General features: G+C 41.0%; 1 protein-coding gene across 9 annotated transcripts in view; it reads left to right on the top strand.

The window, feature by feature from the left end:
- Positions 1–22,706, top strand: part of ZNF236 (zinc finger protein 236) — a 190,625-nt gene that overhangs the window by 2,351 nt on the left and 165,568 nt on the right. For 4 of the 9 annotated variants that reach the window (XM_077135205.1, XM_077135204.1, XM_077135200.1 and 1 more), the window contains exons 1-3: positions 10,749–10,859; positions 13,739–13,881; positions 15,135–15,299. In XM_077135205.1, coding sequence (XP_076991320.1) covers positions 10,775–10,859; positions 13,739–13,881; positions 15,135–15,299 — 393 coding nt within the window. In that variant the 5' untranslated portion in view covers positions 10,749–10,774. Of the gene's footprint in view, positions 1–3; positions 8,584–10,748; positions 10,860–13,738; positions 13,882–15,134; positions 15,300–22,706 lie in introns of those variants that run through there. The other 5 variants (XM_077135198.1, XM_077135203.1, XM_077135202.1 and 2 more) reach the window with 2 other exon arrangements.

Here is a 22,706-nt window from a genome sequence, read left to right as displayed (position 1 = left end):
TTCTCGTCGTGGCCCTGAGACCATTTCGCTCTTTCACCCGTGACGTTGACAGTGCATGTGCAAAAGCACTGGTGGTAAAACTGTTGTGTCTTTAGCACATGTCGAGGTGTGAGGGGCACCAGACTGCGAGGCTGGGTTTTCTAGGTGTGCCTCAGTCAGAAACAGCACTTTGCGGCTGAGCGCGTGCAGGCGCAGGTGAGACTCCACCTGCTTCCAGGTAAGCCAGGCGTTCAAGAGAGGGGCAAAAACGTCACCCTTATTACCATTTTTTTGATTTGGAAAACATAATTTTTCATTAGAAAATGTTTATGTTAACATATAACAGGCTTAATTTATTTCTAGATGAATCAGTAAATGTTTTTAAAATGACTCAGTTTTGATTTCAAACAGGGCAACTATCAATAGATACAACCTATGTAAAGTAAAGGTCTCTGGGGTCCTCAGTAACATTTAAGCATGGAAAGGGGTCCTTATAAGAGGCAGGGTTGGATTTGAATTTGCACTTGAGTCCCAAACCTGCATTTCTGATTGTGCCTGGATAAATGGGTTTGCTCACTGATTCAGTAGGGGTCTTCAGAGGTCTTGCAGGGGTAGACGGGCACTGTGCCAGGTGAGGGACCCAAAGGGGAGCCATGGAGATATGAGCTCCACCTTCGCTCTCGAGGCCAGTGTATGCCTGTGATGGGAGCAAATAACAGGTACTTGATGGAGTTTAGGCCCCTGGGAGGAAATGATGCCCAAAGTGAATCCTGGGAAAGTAAATGGGAGTGGGTATACTAAGAAAGCGTTTCTCAGGGTCATAGTTGGTGGGGCGATGATTTATTGAACATCTGCTGTGTGCTTGTGGGGACATAAAGATGAGTGAGATGATTTTTTTCATCATAGTTATTTTAGTTTACTCTTAATAAACAGTAATACAAATTTGATGGGATCCACATTTTGGAATTTTGCATGATATCCTCTGTTTTTTTCCAACAAACTGGTGCAGAATTTTCCTTCATAGTATGCATCTTTAGTTGGCTTCCTGCTAAGTTTCTTTTTTCTTTTGGAGGGATATTTGTTCAGTTCATTTCCAGAGAGCTGATGCAGGCAGTCCTTGAGCCAACTGAATGAACAAGTCCTTTCTTGCTCAGATGACCAGTTCAGGCCAATTGAGGTTTTCTTGGATGAATTCAGAAACCCCACACTCTTTCCTCCACAGGGAGGGGACTGCTAGGACAAACCACGAGGAAAGAAGGTGCTTCTGCAAGGCAGCAGGGTGTGGTGCCTCAGGCTTTATGGTTGTGACGTGGAGTACCCCTTTGCTTCAAGGGCAAAACTAGGTACAGTGACAGGTGTTCAAGGACAAAAAGGTTTCATAAAGGAGGTCCCTCCAGTCTCCATACTTGAACTTTTTAGGTAGGCAACTTCAGTATTTTGAGAGAAGTATGATCAGGTAGTTTCTACAGATGTCCTGATCCTGGCATCACGTTGGGAGTTAACGTGGGTCTGTAGTCTTGGTCTCTCTCGTTGCGCTGGGATAGGCAACCTGGTGAAACGTAGTTCTTGGTTAGATAAAGTCAGTTCGGGTTTTTGAGTGCTTATTTTGTGTCAGGTACTTTTTCATTGTCACTATGTAAAGAAGGAATATCTCTGCTCTTAAGGAGTGAACAGTATTTTTCAAACTATTCATGGAACTCCTTTTCTTATTCACATGAAACATGATAGTAAATATATGGAAGCACTTTATGGAGCAACCAGTGGAGCTTTAAAGTTGCAGATGGCCTAGCCTTGGCTGGGGAGGGTCTGGGTGGCAGTGCTGTTGGAAGTGCCAGGGCACTGCAGTGTGCAGGCGAGCCTGAGACGTGCTGGCGCGCAATGAGGCGGTTTGGTCAGAGCCAGGCAGGCCCAGGGGTTCAAAGACAGCCTGGGCCATTGTGCCTTCCCCCAAATTTCTGTCAGTATGCTTAAAAACCATTACGTTCATGAATTAAAATGAAGGAGTCATGTGATTTAAGAAACTGCTGTGAACAAGACTGTGCACTCTTAATACAGTAGTGGGTTAGACAGGTAATGCACCCCAGTGAAGCGATCGCAGGTTGCAGGAAATAACAGTTCCTTGAGCAGCAGTGGCGATGCTGGGGCATAGCTGTGCATCCGGTCTTATGTAGACTCTGCTCTGTTTATTGTTGCCAAAGCATATGCTATAGCTTTTGCAAGAGAAGCCAGATGTGGATGATTATTTGAAACCTCCTTATTATATTTAAGTAATTATTTTGATTGAATAAGACATCTATATAGAAAAGTGCACGGGTGGTAAGTGAAACGCTTCCCTCCCCATCGCTGCCACCTGGCCTTCCCCAGCCGCTGTCCAGACTTCTGGATATAGATTAGTTTTATCTGCTTTAAAATGAAATTGAGTTATGTAGTATTTAGTTACACTGTACTCTTTTGTTTGTGGCTTCATTCATTCAGTACTTGTTTTTATGAAATTCATCTGTTATGTAGCAGAAATGTGTGCATTGTATGAACACAGAACAATTATGTTTATTCATTCTGTTATTGATACTTAAGTTGCTTCCAGTTTTTGGCTATTATGGATAAATGCTGCCACACAACACGTTTTACACGTCTTTTGGTAAACATATGTGTGAGTGGCCGAGTTATAATGTCCTGCCTGAGGGTTTTCCAGACCGATTGTATAGCCTTCCATCCTGCAGGGAAGGGCTCCATCGGCTCCACAGTCTTAGCAGCACTCTTTACATTTTAGCCTTTTTTGTAGATTTAGTGGCATCTCATTTTGATTCCTGATTTGCAGTTGTGCTAATAAGTTTTTATGTTTATTGACCATTTGTTCTCTTTTGTGAAGTTCCTGTTTTAAGTTTTTTATCCATTTGCTATTCGGTGATATGCCTTTTATTTTTCACGTGGGCAGGCACCGGAAATTAAACCCAGTTCTTAGGCTTGGCAGGTGAGAACTCTGCTGCTGAGCCACCATTGCCTGCCCTCATTGTTGCCCACCCTGTATGTCTTTTTAAAAAAAGTTTATGAATAGTCTTTTTAATAACAATTTTAGGTTTACGGAAAATTGAACAGAGAGTAGAGAGAATTCCCATGTACCTTTTTTCCCTGTGTAGTTTTTCCTGTCCTAGTGTAGTGTGGTCTGTTTGTTACAGTTTAGTGACCAGTGCTGATACGTGAGTAGTGACTAAAGTAGTTTAGAGTTCACTGTTTGTGCTCTACGGACAAATGCATCATGTCACATAGCGGCCACCTCTATCATATTAAAAAATTAGTTTCCTTGCCCTAAAACCCCCTGTGCTCCTCCTGTTCACCTCCCCAGCTTACCCCAAACCACTGGCAATTACTGGTCCTTTAATTTTCCCTATATAGTTTTGCCTTTTCCAGAATCTCATATAGTTGGAATCACACAGTGTGTAGCTTTTTCAGACAGCTGTCTTTCACTTAGCAACATGCATTTAAGATTCCTTCAGGTCTCCTTTGTGGCTTGAGAACTTATTTCTTTCACTGAATAATAATTCATTGTATGGATGTAACAGATTGTCTATTCATCTTTTGAAGGATATCTTGTGCTTTCAGTATTTGGCTATATGAATGAAGCTGCTTTAAACATCTGTGGGCAGTTTTTTGTGTGGACATATTTTTCAGTTCACTTGGATAACTACCAGCAAGCACGATGGCTGGATTGCTTAAGAGACCTTCCCAACCTCCAGTATATCAACTTTTTTTATTTTTTTGGCTTTCTTCTAACACTTTCTGCTTGCTGTTTATGGTTTGTTTTGTATGTGGTATGAGGGACGGCTCTAATTTAATTTGTGTTTTTTTTCATGGTATGTCACTTGTTGGAAGTGTTGGGAGAATTGCTTGTAAATGTGAACTAGAAAATGAAACATGGATTTCTGAATTGTAAGTCTAATTGAGTCTTGAATTTTAATCTTTGATTCGTGATTCTGAATCTAAGAGGAAAATATATTTTTAAAATTTTCTGAATTGATGTTGGCCCTGAGTAAGTAGTTAAATGTGGAATGCTGTCAGCTTTAGAGCGTTCATTAAGAAAGAAGATCATGGTGTAGTGCTTTTGCCTGATGTATCTTTTTCAGTTATTTCACTGGTAGGTAGCATTCTCAGGGGGGATAGCTTCATCTTGGCAGTACTGACACCTTCCATTCCTTGAGATTACAGAAGCCTGTTTATTTAAGGTTGACAGCCCCACCTCAGAGGACAAGCACGCACTCTGCTTCATGACCTCCTGTGTGGGTTTGGGCATGTTCATGTGCTGTCCACAACTGCTTTATTTCCCTGAAGATCCAGTAAGATCAAAGGCTTGATGTGTTATACCTTCTTTCCCAAGGCACATTAAAATTTATACATAGCCAGTAAAATTGAAAGTTATTTACTCTTGTATTATCCAGAATCACCTCATAGACAGCTGGTGCTACCCAGGAAACACTGACTCAGCACGTTTTTAGAAAGTCTGTCATTGCCCATCATGTGCAGCAGGCCACGGGCTTGAGACTCCCGTGGCCCTTGTCAGCTTGCAAAGGCTTCTAAGTAAACGTTGAGTGAATGGGTTAAAAAGATGTGGAGCAGAGTGGACAAGATGGGGCAGAGTGGTGAAATACAGATGCCTGCCTTTGTTGTATCACTGATCATTTAGCAGAGCATCCTGTGGCTAGGACGAGATGTAAGGTGCTTATATTAAGCATGAGTAAGTGTGGTCTGCTCACTATAGGTGTAACGTGCAGTGCATGTATCTGTAGCTCTGTAGGCCTTTAACGCTCTTGTCACTCCTGAGCCTTTAGTCTGGTGGTGCTATAGGAGGCACGGAAGCTAATGATGGGAAGCCTTGGGAATCCAGGCTTGTGGTCCTGGTGCTGGCTGGAATCGTGGTGTCTTATCTCGGGCAGGAGCTGGTGAATGTTTCTGTCAGTGGCCAGAAGTGAAGGCTCCAGGCTTCCTGGGCCATGTGGCCCTGGTGGCATCACATGCAGAACCATGGTTGCGGCCATGGGATTTTGTAGCTTACCCCAGTCTAGAGGCAAAGGCAGGAGTAGAGAAGAAGGTTGTATATTACAGCACTTGACTTTTAAATACACTGTAAGCATATGTATAGCATGCAGAGAAGAATAGGGGTCATGTATTCAGCTCAGGGGCTTTCACAGGGAGAGCCCTCCTTGCAGCCAGCACCCAGATTGAGGACTAGTTCCCACTAAACTCCGTCTGTGTCCATAGCCTGATGGGGTGCTAGGCTAACCACCCTCTTTCCTATTTGTGGACTTTATAAAGTGAAATCATATAGAATGTTTTCTTTTATCTGGCGTTTCTTTGGGCAGCATATCTGTAAGATTCATCTATGTTTCTATAGAGTGGTTGTTTCTTCATTCTCATTGGTTTATAGTATTCCTTTATATGAACTGCTCCAATTTCTCTGATCTGCTGTTGAAAGGCATTTGGGTTGTTTTAAGTTTATGGCCATTAGAAATAGTGCTGTTGTGAACATTTCTTCTAAACGTGTTTTTGGTGCACACATGTAGACATTTCTGTTAGGTGTATATACCTAGAAGTGAAATTGCTAGATTATAAGGTCTGCATGTGTCCAAGTTTGTTTGATATGCCAAACCATTTCCTAGGGAGTGGTTGGGGCAATTTTCACTCCCTCCAGTTGTATATGAGATTTCCAGTTGCTTCCCATCCTTAAGGTTTAGCCATTCTGGAAGTTGTACACTTTTCTTTTTTTAAAAAAACAGGTTTTTCGTTGTATTTTTGTTTCAATTACTATATAAATGTATATCTTCACAACAACTGTATAGTGTGTAGGATGGAAATCATCATCCTCATCTTTGTGTGAAGAAACAGGCAAAGAGAGATTATTTGGTTTACCAGAGACCCACAACTAATAACGTGGTAGTACCGGGACTCAACCTGAGGTCCTGCTCCGTAACTGTCTGTCTCGTCTGTTACCTGTAACCCGCATTTGGATCTACGGCTCTCCATGTTTCAAGATGTATACACTACAAATAGGATGTGCGGTGTATACACGTGCTATTGGAAATTGGACTGAATCTCACCCACTGTTCCTTACAGCACCTTTTAGGACTTTCTCTGAAGGTCAGCGTGATTGTCGTTGCAGACGGCATCAGGCGTCTGATGTTAAGAGAGGGTAGACTAATGGCAGCCACAGAAGAGCAAGAATGTAAAATATTTTGCTATATAGAAAATTCGTTTTTTTTCATTGTCAAAAGGAAGCTTTATGCCTAGCTATATTACTTTCAGATCTGGAGTCCAGAATTCTCAGTGTCCTAACTAGAAGGTGAGCCTATAGAATAAGTGAGATTTTATTCTGTTATAATTTTGAGATACTGTTGTTTTGTTAAATTTGGGTTGTGTGTTTGTATGTGGTCCCTGAAGATACATCTACTTGAGTATCATGTCTTTCTTTGGGATTAGAATTTATGGGTAGTAGAGGATACATTTAAAGGGTGTGATGTTCCTTTTAAAAATAATGAGAATGTATCAAGAATAACAGGCTTGACACAAGTGCTGACAGGATGGGCCTGGAGCACTCCTGAGTAAGGGGACCGTGACCCTAGGGCGCTGTTGACTGGGAGAAGATGGGCGAGCAGATCCCACCAGGGCCCGTGACAACGCTAATGCCACATCCTAGGTACATGTCACGTCGCTTATCACACAAGCACCGGCGTTCTCCAGAATCATTTTTCATTGAAATGACTCATGTTCTTGGCAACTCAGTTACTTTGGCTTTCAGCTGACTGTATGTGATGCTGAAACTAAAGTTCCACCTTCCCACAGGGGTAAAATGCTGGTCCAGTGCGAGCTCACTGCTGTTTTTATGCCAGGCCCGTGGTAGAAACTGGGGTCTCCTACCAGACGCCATCACCCTGGGCAACGTGAGAGCCTCGTGTATGGGGAAGCCTGGGATTGTGAATGGAAACTTGGTCCTCGTTCTGCCGTTGGCTAATTGTGTGCCTTTGACCATGTTGCCTCCCTCCTCTGCGGTCTTACATTCCTTAGCAGTCCAACAAGTGTGTGGACTTAATGAATCATATTTCCTGCCTCCTTCCCCCAAGAAAGTGTTGTTATCTTTCTTACATTTTCAATTTAATCATTTTTGAATAGGGAATACATTATCATAGTTCAAAATTTAAAAAATATGAACATTTCCCTTCTCAGCACTATTCCACAGTCAACAAGCAACCGCAGCTGTTATTATTTCCTATAGTTCTTTCTTTTTTTTTTTTTACATGGGCAGGCACCAGTAATTGAATCTGGATCTCTGGCATGGCAGGCGAAAACTCTGCCACTGCGCCACCATCACTCATCCTTACTTCCTGTAATTTTATAGGCATATCCTATGTATACACAAGTAAATGCCACCTTCCCTTTTTTTTAAGAAAACTAAACTATAGCATACTGAACACACTGCTTTTGAATGCTTTTAGGATAATTTTTCCATATGAGTACACCAGATGAGCACCTCCTCGTTAGTAGATACATTTATATAGATGATGGTTAAATGCAGAAAGTGCAAGAGTCTTCCCTGATTCTGCATACCTCTCTTGGGGCAGGCACTTTTGGGGTGAAGGTGTGTGTTCCTTCCTAGAGTAAAGCAGGTACTTGTACCTGGTGCTTGTTAATCTAATGAGAGGTTTGGTTTTCTCAGACAGATTCTCCAAAGAAAATAATGTAGATATATTCCATGTAGCTCCTGGGATCTCATGACTAACCAAGAACCAAATGGCTATGGCATATATGTATGAAATAAAAGTACTTAGTAGAAATGTAACTGGTGGAAGAGTAAATCTAACTCAGTAATTCTGAGTGAAGGGCATGAGTCACTGGGGCTGGAAGTAGGAATAAAATTTATTGGTTGTGGGAGCATCACACCAGTTGCCAAGGGGCCAAAGAAATCATAGCCTTTATCTGATCACCAGATGTATAGCAAATATTTGTCGGGTACACCTCGTGTGCCAGGCATTGAGGTAGAGTTTGGCACCGTTCTTGCGGTGATGAAGCAGAGAGGTTTCATGGGCTGAAATACTTCAGACTTTAACCTGAAAAAGTCCAGATGTGTGAGAACACAAGTGCTGACAGATGCAGGAGGAGCAGCAGAAAAGAGGGAGGAAAGAAAGTAGAAAAGGAGTTGACTCGGTTTGCAGGCTGCTGTGTCACATATCACACAATGATTGTCTTAAACACAGGACTGTGTGGGTGTATGGTTTCAAAACCAGGAGAAGTGCAGAGTGGAGGCGTCAGTGAGGCGATGCTCTCCCCGAGTCTGACAGTCTGGTGCTGGCTGCTGCGAGCCATCCTGGGGGTCCTTGGCTGTGTCCCTGCCGTGTGTCATGTGCTGATGTCCTCTCCTTTTTCTTCTGGGCTCTGTGGACTTCTGGCTCCTCCCGGCACTTCTCTGCCTGTGTCTGAATGTCTTCTGCGTAGAAAGGATACCAGGAGTCCAGATCAAGATCACCCCCGTTCATTTCTCTCACACCTGAATCACTGAAGTAGCATCTTCAAGAGGCCCTGTGGACAGTGGGCTCACACTCACAGGAATGTGTGTTAAGAGTAAGAACATGCCTAAATTGGGGTGCTTATTTCAGTCTCCCGTAGAAGTAAGAAAAGACAGGCCGGGGTTATCCAAAGTGGTAGCACGTGGAAGTTGAGGTCAGATTTCCTACCCACTGTTTGGTGACATCTTAGAACCTTCTGGTGTCAGAAGATGGAAAAGAGAGCTGAGACTTTGGAGGAATGGAGCTGATGGAGAAAGGGGAGTGGATATTGAGAGTGGAGGATAGGAAGATCAACCATAGTTGGGAAATATTTTATTGAAAACGTCTAAGTAAAAATGTGAAAAGGTTGGGGTTAGCTCAGCTACTTTAGACACCTCTCTCTCATTTTAATATTAAAATATTAAAAAGCACCTCATCAGGATGTATGGATCACTGAGCTATTAATTGCAATTTATTTAATTTATTAAATGCGATTTAGTCAGGAGGTGCATATTGGGAGCTGAGTCCTCGGGATGCTGTGACGGCAGTGAGTGCTGTAGGAGCTTGGCCGTGTTAAAGATGAGCAAGGCCCTTTAGCTGGGACCAGGGGCTGCCCTCTGTGGTTAGCCTGGAGCTGGCAGGCCTGGTGGGCTGGGCCTGGTGGAGGGAAGAGAGTTGGTTTGCTTTTAGGACCTTGCAAGCCAGGCTTCACCAGCCCCTAGGTCCGGCCATTGTGTGGAGCTGTATGAATTTGAAGGTGGTTTCTGCTGGGCTCACCGGCCTTCAGAAGCCCACGTGGCCCCCCAGGCTAAGAGCCCTCACCCGAGTGTGTGCTTTAGTTTCTGAGCAGTGAGAGGTTTTCCACTCTGTGGACCAGAAATTTGAATGAACTTGAAATACGAGCTGGTAGATGAGAGGGGTTCTTTTCCTTTTACATTCTTTTTCTTTTACTTTCACAAAAAAAATTAATGCAATTTTATTGAGATCTATTCATGCGCCATACAATCCATCTGAAGTATGCAGTCAGTGGCTTGCAGTATCATCACATAGTTTGTTCATTCATCACCACAATCAATTTTTGAAAATTTCCATTACTCCAGGAAACAAAAAAAGAGAGAACACCCAAAACATCCTGTTCCTAAGGGATTCTTTTGAGGCCTACCAGGACCCTGACCAAAAGTGCCGACATGTTCAAGTCCTGAAGAAGGACCCTGGGCAGTGCAAAAAAGAGCGGCTACCTTTACAAAGTTGTGTGCCCCGAAGCACTCTTTTTTAATTCATAATTTTCATAATAAATTGTGCCAGCAAAACTTTCTCAAAGGCAGTGCTATATCAATAAATAATGGTTAGGTTGAATTCCGAAGAAAGAACCTACCACACACAAGTACATTAGAGTACTGCAAACACAAAACAGTGTTCTGTAAAATAGTGAAAATATGGTTGGTCACCACATGCTCAGTGTAAAGAAGCACAGGAATCTTCTTCTTGGTTTAGACATTGATAAATTTGCATCTGTTGTTGCCTAAATTTGTACTAAATAATGGATAGATTATGCTAGAAACTTCAAAGAAAAATATGTGAAATAATATAATGAAAAATATGATGCATCAGATTTTTTTAAAAGCAAAAAGAATTGACCTTTTTACTCAAATGTAGGTTACTTTAAATAGGACTCATACTAGTTTGAAATAAGGAATTTTTGTGTATTTGTCTAGGTAGTTATATATACACCTGTACTTCTAAGAAAATTTGTACAGCTTAATTATTTTCATATTCCAGTGTCAGTTTGAATAATCCTCACTTTTTTTATAGATTAGAAAAATGCATTTTAAAAAGCCAAATTAAGATTTTATACTTCACCAGAAAATGTGGAAGAAGCATGAGATTACTAAGTTTGGTTGTGCCCACCCCTCAGGAGGGAAGAGAAAGGGGAACAGCATGCTTCTGACCTCGGGACAGTGCCACTGGCAGCGCGCCCCTGTGCAGTGCCCCAGGAGTGGCTTAATGTTGGCATGGTGCATTGGTGGGTACAGTTTTGGTGCACAATAAATGTTTGCATTTACCCCCCACATAATCCGGTCATACTGCTGACACGCGGCCATCACTTGTTGGTTATGCTGTTTCTTTGGCAGGACCGTGGGACCTGGGTGGTCAGTGGTGGCACAGATGACCACGGGCCCTGGCTGGGGTGCCCTCTGCCTGAGCTTGGAGCCAGTGCCCCCAGGGCTCACAGGGACCCCTCAGGAGGGAAGAGAAAGGGGAACAGCATGCTTCTGACCTCGGGACAGTGCCACTGGCAGCGCGCCCCTGTGCAGTGCCCCAGGAGTGGCTTAATGTTGGCATGGTGCATTGGTGGGTACAGTTTTGGTGCACAATAAATGTTTGCATTTACCCCCCACATAATCCAGTCATACTGCTGACACGCGGCCATCACTTGTTGGTTATGCTGTTTCTTTGGCAGGACCGCGGGACCTGGGTGGTCAGTGGTGGCACAGATGACCACGGGCCCTGGCTGGGGTGCCCTCTGCCTGAGCTTGGAGCCAGTGCCCCCAGGGCTCACAGGGACCCCGAGGCACCTGGTTCTGTGGTTACCCCCAGGGCAGAGCTGCTTTGGATTTGAAAACTATGCCCAAGGTGGAGACTAAAACATGCTTGCCACCCCCGTCATACTTTAATTTGAATTCTTATTGTTTTAAGTTTGTCTTTGATCAAATTAATAATATATTATCAATGTTTTGGGGAAGGAACTGACTGAAAAACAGATTTTGTTCTGCTTTGAGTTTTGTTAAGGAGAGAAGTCTTGCTTCTTAAGATTGTCAACTGTTTTTGTGTGTTTGTGGGGGGTGTGGGGGGCAAGTCTTAATTCACCAGCAAGATCACGTCATTTTTCAGTGTATAGTTTGTTGACTCAGGTTTTTTTTTACCTTTTTAAAATGGTAAAATATGACATACACAAAAAATTGATACATTTCCAAGTACATTTTAACAATTAGTTATAGAACAGATTTGAAAATTTGGTGTGGGTTATAGTTCCACGATTTTTTGTTTTCTCTTCTAGCTGCTCCAAGACACTAGAGACCAAAAGAAATACAATATAGTGATTCAGCAATCAGATTCATTTGTTAAATCCTATCTTCACTGTTACATCTCCTCCTCCTTTGATCTCTCTCCCACTCTGTAGGGGTATTTGGGCTATGCCCATTCTAACTGTTTCATGTTGGAAGGGGCTGTTGATAATATGGGACAGGGGATGGAACTAACTGATGTTCTGGAGAGGCTGGCCTCTCTGGGTTTCAGGACTTATCTGGCCTAGGAATCCATCTGGAGTTTGTAGGTTTCTGGAAAGTAATCATAGTGCATGGAACCTTTTAGTGTCTCAAAGCCCAGGTGTGCTTCAGGGTTGGCGGGAATGGTTTTCATTGGGGGTTGGCAAACCATGATAAATAGCAATATCAAGCTGAAGTTTATTTAAGAGTAGCCTCTCAGCTCTGTTTGCACTCTCTCAGCCATTGATACCTTATTCTCATAGGCTTTTAACTATCAGTTGCAGTTAATTAAGTCCCTTTCATATTTGGATAACATTTATATTAAGTAGTTTGAACATAGAGGCTGTGAGGGTGGTTGTCTTTTCCATCCTGAAGTAACATCAGCTTTGTACATTAGAAACTAAGCTGAGGCACTCTTTCATTACCATATTCAACCTTTAGGTTGAAACACTTGCTAGTAGGTTCTTAAAACACAATTTCAACAAATATTTTCCTTGTTCCTTCCTAACTAAAATATTTCTTACCATATAGCATTTCTAAAGGGAGTAATGTAACAGTTGAAGCAAAGTGGTCATTTTGGGGGGACTGGGGAGACCTGCAGACATTCTTGCCATTTTAGTTTTATGCGGTTAGTACATAAACTTGGTATTAGTGTAAAATTGTTTTATTTTCAGTTTAGTGTAGAAAATTTGAAAGTATAGTCTTTGAAGACAAATGTGGATATAGAATAAATCTGATGAAAATTGTGTATAGCTTTTCCTTGGTAGACTCATTTTGCTTTTCAGTGAAGTTGCAGTCTGCTGAATTACATTAGAATTTTTTGAAACTGGAATTTGCCCTTTCTCGAGGAAATACCAGAAGCGTCTTTGAAGCCATGGCCTTTTTCCTTCCCTGTCGCCCACTCCTGTCCTCAGGGATGCACAGTCCTTGTGCCGAGGTCGGTCCCACTGTAGGCCGAGGGCTGTGGGCAGAGGTGGGAGCAGGGCCTTTTCTCCGGACATGGCTAAAGGACTGTAGGCGCTCCCAGTGCCCATGCTTGCAGTAGGTGGGATAATAGAAGGCCCTCTTGGGCTCCTGGGCTCACCTGCGCCCTCCAGCCAGATGTCTCAAGTTAAATAGTATTTGGATCAAATTTGCTACAAAGAGTTGTATGTGATACATTTATAGTCCTTGAATAGTTAATGTGTGTAATACATTTATGCCCAAATTATAAGACTTGGAGTATATTTACTTATTTTAAAGAATTATGGAGATTTATGACACCTAGATTTTATGACATTCTGGATAATCTTTGTGGCTTATATTTGATTATTTATTCTTATTTGAAACTACTTTTAAGCTTGTAATAGTTTCACCAGATGGATTTATGGAAACATTGTGAAAACTGCAGACGGCCCAGACTTTGCAATCCCTTATCTTCCCAAATCAAACTTTTTTTTTTTGTCTTTTTTACTTCATCTGGCTTTACAGCAGTTTTCCTAGATAGAGTGAATTAGTGAATTAGCATTTAAAGCCTTTTATACTTGCCCTGAAGTTGTTTGCTGAGTGAGTTGAGAAAGAGTGGATTATAGATGACTTCTCTAGGTGGTGAGAGGTGAAGACTTCCTTGGTGTGTGGTGGCTTCCAGAACATCTGAGGCAGTCGCACGAGGTTGAAGGGCTAGAGTGTGTGTGAGTGTGTGTGTGTGTGATGGTGGTGGGTTCTCAAGCCTCAGGAGTCTTGTTATAGCTTAAAGGACTTCCTAAGTATTCAGAATTCTGTTGTTCCATGTCCGGGCATCTCAACGTTTCTCGTTCCTAATTTAGAAAATGTCCGTTTTTTTTTTAATTTAAGATATCCTTAATTTATCTAAAATCTCTCATAAATCTCTGAATAATTTAGGCTTTAAACAATAACCAGATAGTTATGTTTCTGTGATAAGAATAACAACTGGTATTCATTGTCTATACTTATGCACTTTTATAGATGGAGTTTTAACATTGAATGCGGAGAACACTAATTATGCCTATCAAGTTCCAAACTTCCATAAATGTGAAATCTGTCTGCTATCTTTCCCAAAAGAGTCCCAGTTTCAACGCCACATGAGGGATCACGAGCGAAATGACAAGGTATGTATTTTCAAAAGGGACGCCAGAGATGTGTGCGTTGAAACTGGTGGTATTGCAAAAATCAACTTGTAAAATTAAAGTTGAATACTCATTTAGGTTGATGAATTATAGAATATCTTATATCCTACAGATATTTGATTTTTTTTTTAGTTTAAGTATGTTCCTAGTTATTGTTAGATAATGAGAGAAGATGAGAACCTGTCCTTGTGAATCTGTGCATTAGTTATTTATGAGTGAATGGAAATATTTTTTTTAAAAAGAGACTTTTTTCAAAAGTCTTGATTTTCTCTATGACTAAGCACACAATTGTTTTATCTTGAAGCATTTTCCTCCAGCAGGGAGTTTTATCCTGAAGCAGTCTTACATTTTAAAATGGCATTCTAGATGTTTTAAAAGGCGTTTCAGCAGTAGGGCAATACTGTCAAAGAGATTTGAACCCTTTTTTTGTGGTGCTCTTCTTACAGGGTTTGACAAGAATTTTAGTGTCTTAGTGGAGTGATTCACATGCTAGACAGAAAGTGATGTGAAAACTACAATTAAAGAAGAGAACTCTGAGTTTTCTCTAGCTAGGGGAATGTAAGCCAGTGAGCCACTTGAGGCTGGAAAAGCACTAGGACCCCCTGCTCAGAGAACTGGCCCAGGAGGGCAACGGTCCAGCGTCCGGTCCAGCATGGGCGCTGTCTCAGGATGCAGCGTGTTCTCCCGGCACGGCCTTCCCACCCTGCAGCTGGGCACACACCTGTTCTTCAGCAGGGTCCTCAGGCTGCAGAGAGAAGTACCAGTGAGCACCTTTGTCTCCGTAAATGGCAGAATACTTCCCCTTCTGAGAAAACTCTAGACTGAGATCAGCAACTTTGTTAAAAACTGGTACAAATCGAAGGGATTTTGTTTACAACAACGGAATCTGTCAGAAATAGCAGGCAAAAGTCAAACCTGGTGAGTTGTAGTTTTTCACCTGTATCTTTATAAAGACTACAACCTGACATTGTTTTTAGACAAGATTCCTTACTAGAAATATTTTTTACAAGTATATGTTGTCCTTATAATCCCTTGGGAAATTCTCTATGGCAGCTTTACTGCTTCTATTTTCTAAGGATTTACTTACTTCAGTTCTAGGAGAGACTTCCAGTGTTCCTTAGAAAGATTGTTTGTATTTCATAGTACTTGTTAATAATTTAAGAACATTTATTAAACACAAAGCATCTATGGGAAGATTGTTTTTCAGTGGCTTCTTTACTTTTCTCTCCAAATAGCCACATCGATGTGACCAGTGTCCCCAAACTTTTAATGTTGAGTTCAACCTGACACTTCATAAGTGTACGCACAATGGGGAAGACCCTACCTGTCCTGTGTGCAACAAGAAATTCTCCAGAGTGGCTAGTCTCAAAGCGCATGTTATGCTCCATGAAAAGGAAGAGGTAATAATTTTGGCATGTACTTTAACTGATTTTTTTTTTTTTATTAATTAAAAAAAGAATTAACAAAACAATTAGAAATCATTCCATTCTACATGTACAATCACTATTCTTAATAACATCACATAGTTGCATATTCATCATTTCTTAGTACATTTGCATCAATTTAGAAAAAGAAATAAAAAGACAACAGAATAAGAATTAAAACATTAATAGAAAGAAAAAAAAAACCAAAAAACCTATACCTCACATGCAGCTTCATTCAGTGTTTTAACATAATTGCATTACAATTGGGTAGTATTGTGCTGTCCATTTCTGAGTTTTTATATCCAGTCCCGTTGTACAGTCTGTATCCCTTCAGCTCCAATTACCCCTTCTCTTTTTTTTTTTTTTTAATGGAAAAAAAGAAATTAACCCAACATTTAGAAATCATACCATTCTACATATGCAATCAGTAATTCTTAACATCATCACATAGATGCATGATCGTCATTTCTTAGTACATTTGCATCGGTTTAGAAAAACTAGCAACATATCCGAAAAAGATATAGAATGTTAATATAGAGACAAAAATAAAAGTAATAATAGTAAAGTCAAAACAAAACAAAACAAAACAAAAACCTATAGCTCAGATGCAGCTTCATTCAGTGTTTTAACAAGATTACTTTACAATTAGGTATTATTGTGTTGTCCATTTTTGAGTTTTTGTATCTAGTCCTGTTGCACAGTCTGTATCCCTTCAACTCCAATTGCCCATTATCTTAGCCTGTTTCTACCTCCTGCTGGACTCTGTTACCAATGACATATTCCAAATTTGTTCTCGAATGTCTGTTCACATCAGTGGGACCATACAGTATTTGTCCTTTAGTTTTTGGCTAGACTCACTCAGCATAATGTTCTCTAGGTCCATCCATGTTATTACATGCTTCATAAGTTTATCCTGTCTTAAAGCTGCATAGTATTCCATCGTATGTATATACCACAGTTTGTTTAGCCACTCTTCTGTTGATGGAGATTTCGGCTGTTTCCATCTCTTTGCAATTGTAAATAACGCTGCTATAAACATTGGTGTGCAAATGTCCGTTTGTGTCTTTGCCCTTAAGTCCTTTGAGTATATTCCCAGCAATGGTATTGCTGGGTCGTATGGCAATTCTATATTCAGCTTTTTGAGGAACCGCCAAACTGCCTTCCACAGTGGTTGCACCCTTTGACATTCCCACCAACAGTGGATAAGTGTGCCTCTTTCTCCGCATCGTCTCCAGCACTTGTCATTTTCTGTTTTGTTGATAATGGCCATTCTGGTGGGTGTGAGATGATATCTCATTGTGGTTTTGATTTGCATTTCTCTAATGGCCAGGGACATTGAGCATCTCTTCATGTGCCTTTTGGCCATTTGTATTTCCTGTTCTGATAGGTGTCTGTTCAAGTCTTTTTCCCATTTTGTAATTGGGTTGGCTGTCTTTTTGTTGTTGAGATGAACAATCTCTTTATAAATTCTGGATACTAGACCTTTATCTGATATGTCATTTCCAAATATTGTCTCCCATTGTGTAGGCTGTCTTTCTACTTTCTTGATGAAGTTCTTTGATGTACAAAAGTGTTTAATTTTGAGGAGCTCCCATTTATTTATTTCCTTCTTCAGTGTTCTTGCTTTAGGTTTAAGGTCCATAAAACCGCCTCCAGTTGTAAGATCCATATCTCCCAACATTTTCCTTTAACTGTTTTATGGTCTTAGGCCTAATGTTTAGATCTTTGATCCATTTTGAGTTAACTTTTGTATAGGGTGTGAGAGATGGGTCTTCTTTCCTTCTTTTGCATATGGATATCCAGTTCTCTAGGCACCATTTATTGAAGAGACTGTTCTGTCCCAGGTGGGTTGGCTTGACTGCCTTATCAAAGATCAAATGTCCATAGATGAGAGGGTCTATATCTGAGCACTCTGTTCGATTCCATTGGTCGATATATCTATCTTTATGCCAATACCATGCTGTTTTGACCACTGTGGCTTCATAATATGCCTTAAAGTCCGGCATCGCTAGACCTCCAGCTTCGTTTTTTTTCCTCAGGATGTTTTTAGCAATTCGGGGCACCCTGCCCTTCCAGATAAATTTGCTTATTGGTTTTTCTATTTCTGAAAAATAAGTTGTAGGGATTTTGATTGGTATTGCATTGAATCTGTAAATCAATTTAGGTAGGATTGACATCTTAACTATATTTAGTCTTCCAATCCATGAACACGGTATGCCCTTCCATCTATTTAGGTCTTCTGTGATTTCTTTTAGCAGTTTTTTGTAGTTTTCTTTATATAGGTTTTTTGTCTCTTTAGTTAAATTTATTCCTAGGTATTTTATTCTTTTAGTTGCGATTGTAAATGGGATTCGTTTCTTGATTTCCCCCTCAGCTTGTTCATTACTAGTGTATAGAAATGCTACAGATTTTTGAATGTTGATCTTGTAACCTGCTACTTTGCTGTACTCATTTATTAGCTCTAGTAGTTTTGCTGTGGATTTTTCCGGGTTTTCGACGTATAGTATCATATCGTCTGCAAACAGTGATAGTTTTACTTCTTCCTTTCCAATTTTGATGCCTTATATTTCTTTTTCTTGTCTAATTGCTCTGGCTAGAACCTCCAACACAATGTTGAATAATAGTGGTGATAGTGGACATCCTTGTCTTGTTCCTGATCCTAGGGGGAAAGTTTTCAATTTTTCCCCATTGAGGATGATATTAGCTGTGGGTTTTTCATATATTCCCTCTATCATTTTAAGGAAGTTCCCTTGTATTCCTATCTTTTGAAGTGTTTTCAACAGGAAAGGATGTTGAATCTTGTCAGATGCCTTCTCTGCATCAATTGAGATGATCATGTGATTTTTCTCTTTGATTTGTTGATATGGTGTATTACATTAATTGATTTTCTTATGTTGAACCATCCTTGCATACCTGGGATGAATCCTACTTGGTCATGATGTATAATTCTTTTAATGTGTTGTTGGATACGATTTGCTAGAATTTTATTGAGGATTTTTGCATCTATATTCATTAGAGAGATTGGTCTGTAGTTTTCTTTTTTTGTAATATCTTTGCCTGGTTTTGGTATGAGGGTGATGTTGGCTTCATAGAATGAATTAGGTAGTTTTCCCTCCACTTCGATTTTTTTGAAGAGTTTGAGGAGAATTGGTACTAATTCTTTCTGGAACGTTTGGTAGAATTCACATGTGACGCCGTCTGGTCCTGGACTTTTCTTTTTAGGAAGCTTTTGAATGACTAATTCAATTTCTTTACTTGTGATTGGTTTGTTGAGGTCATCTATGTCTTCTTGAGTCAAAGTTGGTTGTTCATGTCTTTCCAGGAACCCGTCCATTTCATCTAAATTGTTGTATTTATTAGCGTAAAGTTGTTCATAGTATCCTGTTATTACCTCCTTTATTTCTGTGAGGTCAGTATTATGTCTCCTCTTCCATTTCTGATCTTATTTATTTGCATCCTCTCTCTTCTTCTTTTTGTCAATCTTGATAAGGGCCCATCAATCTTATTGATTTTCTCATAGAACCAACTTCTGGTCTTATTGAGTTTCTCTATTGTTTTCATGTTTTCAATTTCATTTATTTCTGCTCTGATCTTTGTTATTTCTTTCCTTTTGCTTGCTTTGGGATTAGTTTGCTGTTCTTTCTCCAGTTCTTCCAAGTGAACAGTTAATTCCTGCATTTTTGCCTTTTCTTCTTTTCTGATAAAGGCATTTAGGGCAATAAATTTCCCTCTTAGCACTGCCTTTGCTGCATCCCATAAGTTTTGATATGTTGTGTTTTCATTTTCATTCGCCTCGAGGTATTTACTAATTTCTCTTGCAGTTTCTTCTTTGACCCACTCGTTGTTTAAGAGTGTGTTGTTGAGCCTCCACGTATTTGTGAATTTTCTGGCATTCCGCCTATTATTAATTTCCAACTTCATTCCTTTATGATCCGAGAAAGTGTTGTGTATGATTTCAATCTTTTTAAATTTGTTAAGACTTGCTTTGTGACCCAGCATATGGTCTATCTTTGAGAATGATCCATGAGTACTTGAGAAAAAGGTGTATCCTGCTGTTGTGGGATTTAATGTCCTATAAATGTCTGTTAAGTCTAGCTCCTTTATAGTAATATTCAGATTCTCTATTTCTTTATTGATCCTCTGTCTAGATGTTCTGTCCATTGATGAGAGTGGGGAATTGAAGTCTCCAACTATTATGGTATTTGTGTCTACTTCCTTTTTCAGTGTTTGCAGTGTATTCCTCACGTATTTTGGGGCATTCTGGTTCGGTGCGTAAATATTTATGATTGTTATGTCTTCTTGTTTAATTGTTCCTTTTATTAGTATATAGTGTCCTTCTTTGTCTCTTTTAACTGTTTTACATTTGAAGTCTAACTTGTTGGATATTAGTATAGCCACTCCTGCTCTTTTCTGGTTGTTATTTGCATGAAATATCTTTTCCCAACCTTTCACTTTCAACCTATGTTTATCTTTGGGTCTAAGATGTGTTTCCTGTAGACAGCATATAGAAGGATCCTGTTTTTTAATCCATTCTGCCATTCTATGTCTTTTGATTGGGGAATTCAGTCCATTAACATTTAGTGTTATTATTGTTTGGATAATATTTTCCTCTACCATTTTGCCTTTTGTATTAAATATATCATATCTGACTTTCCTTCTTTCTACACTCTTCTCCATACCTCTCTCTTCTGTCTTTTCGTATCTGACTCTAGTGCTCCCTTTAGTATTTCTTGCAGAGCTGGTCTCTTGGTCACAAATTCTCTCAGTGACTTTTTGTCTGAGAATGTTTTAATTTCTCCCTCATTTTTGAAGGACAATTTTGCTGGATATAGGAGTCTTAGTTGGCAGTTTTTCTCTTTTAGTAATTTAAATATATCATCCCACTGTCTTCTAGCCTCCATGGTTTCTGCTGAGAAATCTACACATAGTCTTATTGGGTTTCCCTTGTATGTGATGGATTGTTTTTCTCTTGCTGCTTTCAGGATCCTCTCTTTCTCTTTGACCTCTGACATTCTAACTAGTAAGTGTCTTGGGGAACGCCTATTTGGGTCTAATCTCTTTGGGGTCCGCTGCACTTCTTGGATCTGTAATTTTAGGTCTTTCATAACAGTTGGGAAATTTTCAGTGAAAATTTCTTCCATTAGTTTTTCTCCTCCTTTTCCCTTCTCTTCTCCTTCTGGGACACCCACAACACGTATATTTGTGCGGTTCATATTGTCCTTGAGTTCCCTGATACCCTGTTCAAATTTTTTCATTCTTTTGCCCGATAGTTTCTGTTTGTTTTTGGAATTCAGATGTTCCATCCTCCAAATCACTAATTCTATCTTCTGTCTCTTTGAATCTATCATTGTAGGTATCCATTGTTTTTTCTATCTTTTCTACTTTGTCCTTCACTTCCATAAGTTCTGTGATTTGTTTTTTCAGTTTTTCTATTTCTTCTTTATGTTCAGCCCATGTCTTCTTCATGTCCTCCCTCAATTTATCGATTTCGTTTTTGAAGAGGTTTTCCATTTCTGTTTGTATATTCAACATTAGTTGTTTCAGCTCCTGTATCTCATTTGAGCTATTGGTTTGTTCCTTTGACTGGGCCATATTTTCAATTATTTGAGCGTGATCCGTTATCTTCTGTTGGCGTCTGCGCATTTAGACAGATTTCCCTGGGTATTGGATCCAAAAGTTTGGAAGATTTTTCTGTGAAATCTCTGGGTTCTGTTTTTCTTATCCTGCCCAGTAGGGGGCGCTCGTGGCACACGTTTGTCTGCGGGTCCCACCAGTAAAAGGTGCTGTGGGACCTTTAACTTTGGAAAACTCTCGCCATCCGGGAGGTTCGCTAGCCGAAGCGGCTTGGAAGGGTTCGAGCCGGCCCGGGGTCCGAATGCGGGGAGGGTTGCTGGCCGCCGCAGCCCGGGAAAGCGCCCTTCCTAATTTCCTAGTCGGCCCTGGGCGACAAGCGTGGCGGGAGGGCGCCAGCGGCAGCAGCCCGCCCGGGAGAGTGCACGTTCCCGGGGAGTCACGGGTTTGGAAGGGGCCTCCCCCACCCGTCACTGTTCTCCGCGGCCTGGGGATTTCCGATCCAATTCTCTCAGTTGGTCCGGGGGGGCCGCGCGTGGTGTGGGCGCCAGCCGCCGCGGTTTCAGGGGACCGCCTCTCCAATTCTCCCAGCCGGCCCGGGAGGGGGGAAGGGAGTGACTCCGGCTGCTTGCCGCCCCACCTGGTGAAGCCCGCGCACCTCGGCGATCTCACCCGAGCGGCTTCTCTCAGCCAGCCAGCCGTTCCAGCATGGGGTACGCTGTCTTTTTTATCTCTGTTGTGGCTTTGGGCGCTGTTCTGTATCGTTTCTACTCCCCTAGTAGCTGTCCTGGAGAAGAAACTAAGATCCACGCACCTTACTAAGCCGCCATCTTCTCCGGACTTTAACTGATTTTTAAATCTAGGTTTTAGGTATAAATTAGTTTAAAAAGACTTTCATATCTGTTCAAAGGAATTAGCTATCGTTAAATTTGCCTGGGCTAATCTCCAGTTTACTGAGAAAACGTTTTATTTTATGGATGTATCAGTACCTTAGAGTAGCGGCATTTTAAAGTATAGTGTATTTAGAGGACCACAGCATGTTCACATTGGCTGGCAGAAGCCCGTTTCTTTTAGCAGGAATCAGCTTTTATAGGATTTAGCAGTGGCCAAGAGAAACCCTTCTGCCTCTGGAGATGGAATCTTCTCTCTTGGCTCCTGGATTCCCTGCCCCGTGGGGGTCTGGGTGAAGGCCCAAAGCAGCCATGTGTGTCATGTCCTCAGTCCTGCAGTCTGGGGCAGCTTTAAGGATGACAGGTCTTGAAGCCCTCCGTCTTAGGGTTGTTTAGGGAAACAGAACCAGCAGGAGATATCTATAAATATGAGATTTTATAAAGTGTCTCACATACCTGTGGAAATGCGTGAGTCCAAATTCTGTAGGGTAGGCTGCAGGCTGCCAACTCCAATGAAGGTTTCCGATGAATCTTCCAGGAGAAGCTAGGTAGCTGAATTGGAGATGAAAGTTTTCTTTTCTAACTGTTGAAGTCATTCCCTCTCCCATAAAAAAGCTTCTATTGATTGGATTAAATGTATCTCATTGTGTAAGACACTCTTCCTTAGTTGGCTGTAGATGCAGCCAACTTACCGATGATTTAGGTCCATGAAATGTCCTTGCAGCAACAGTGAGGCCAGTGCCTGCCTGACCAGACAAGAGGGCACCATCTTCTGGCCAAGCTGGCACACAATCCCATCCATCACACCCCATTCTTACTGGGGAGTCTAATTTGAGTTATAAATAACTGTTGTTTTTAAAATATATGTCCCCCACCCCTCACCTCTGATTATTATTGCAGAAAATTAGGAAAATGCAAAAAA

Source organism: Tamandua tetradactyla, chromosome 18 (assembly GCF_023851605.1).
Source record: "Tamandua tetradactyla isolate mTamTet1 chromosome 18, mTamTet1.pri, whole genome shotgun sequence".
Taxonomy (NCBI): domain Eukaryota; kingdom Metazoa; phylum Chordata; class Mammalia; order Pilosa; family Myrmecophagidae; genus Tamandua; species Tamandua tetradactyla.
This window is presented reverse-complemented; position numbering and strand designations above follow the sequence as displayed.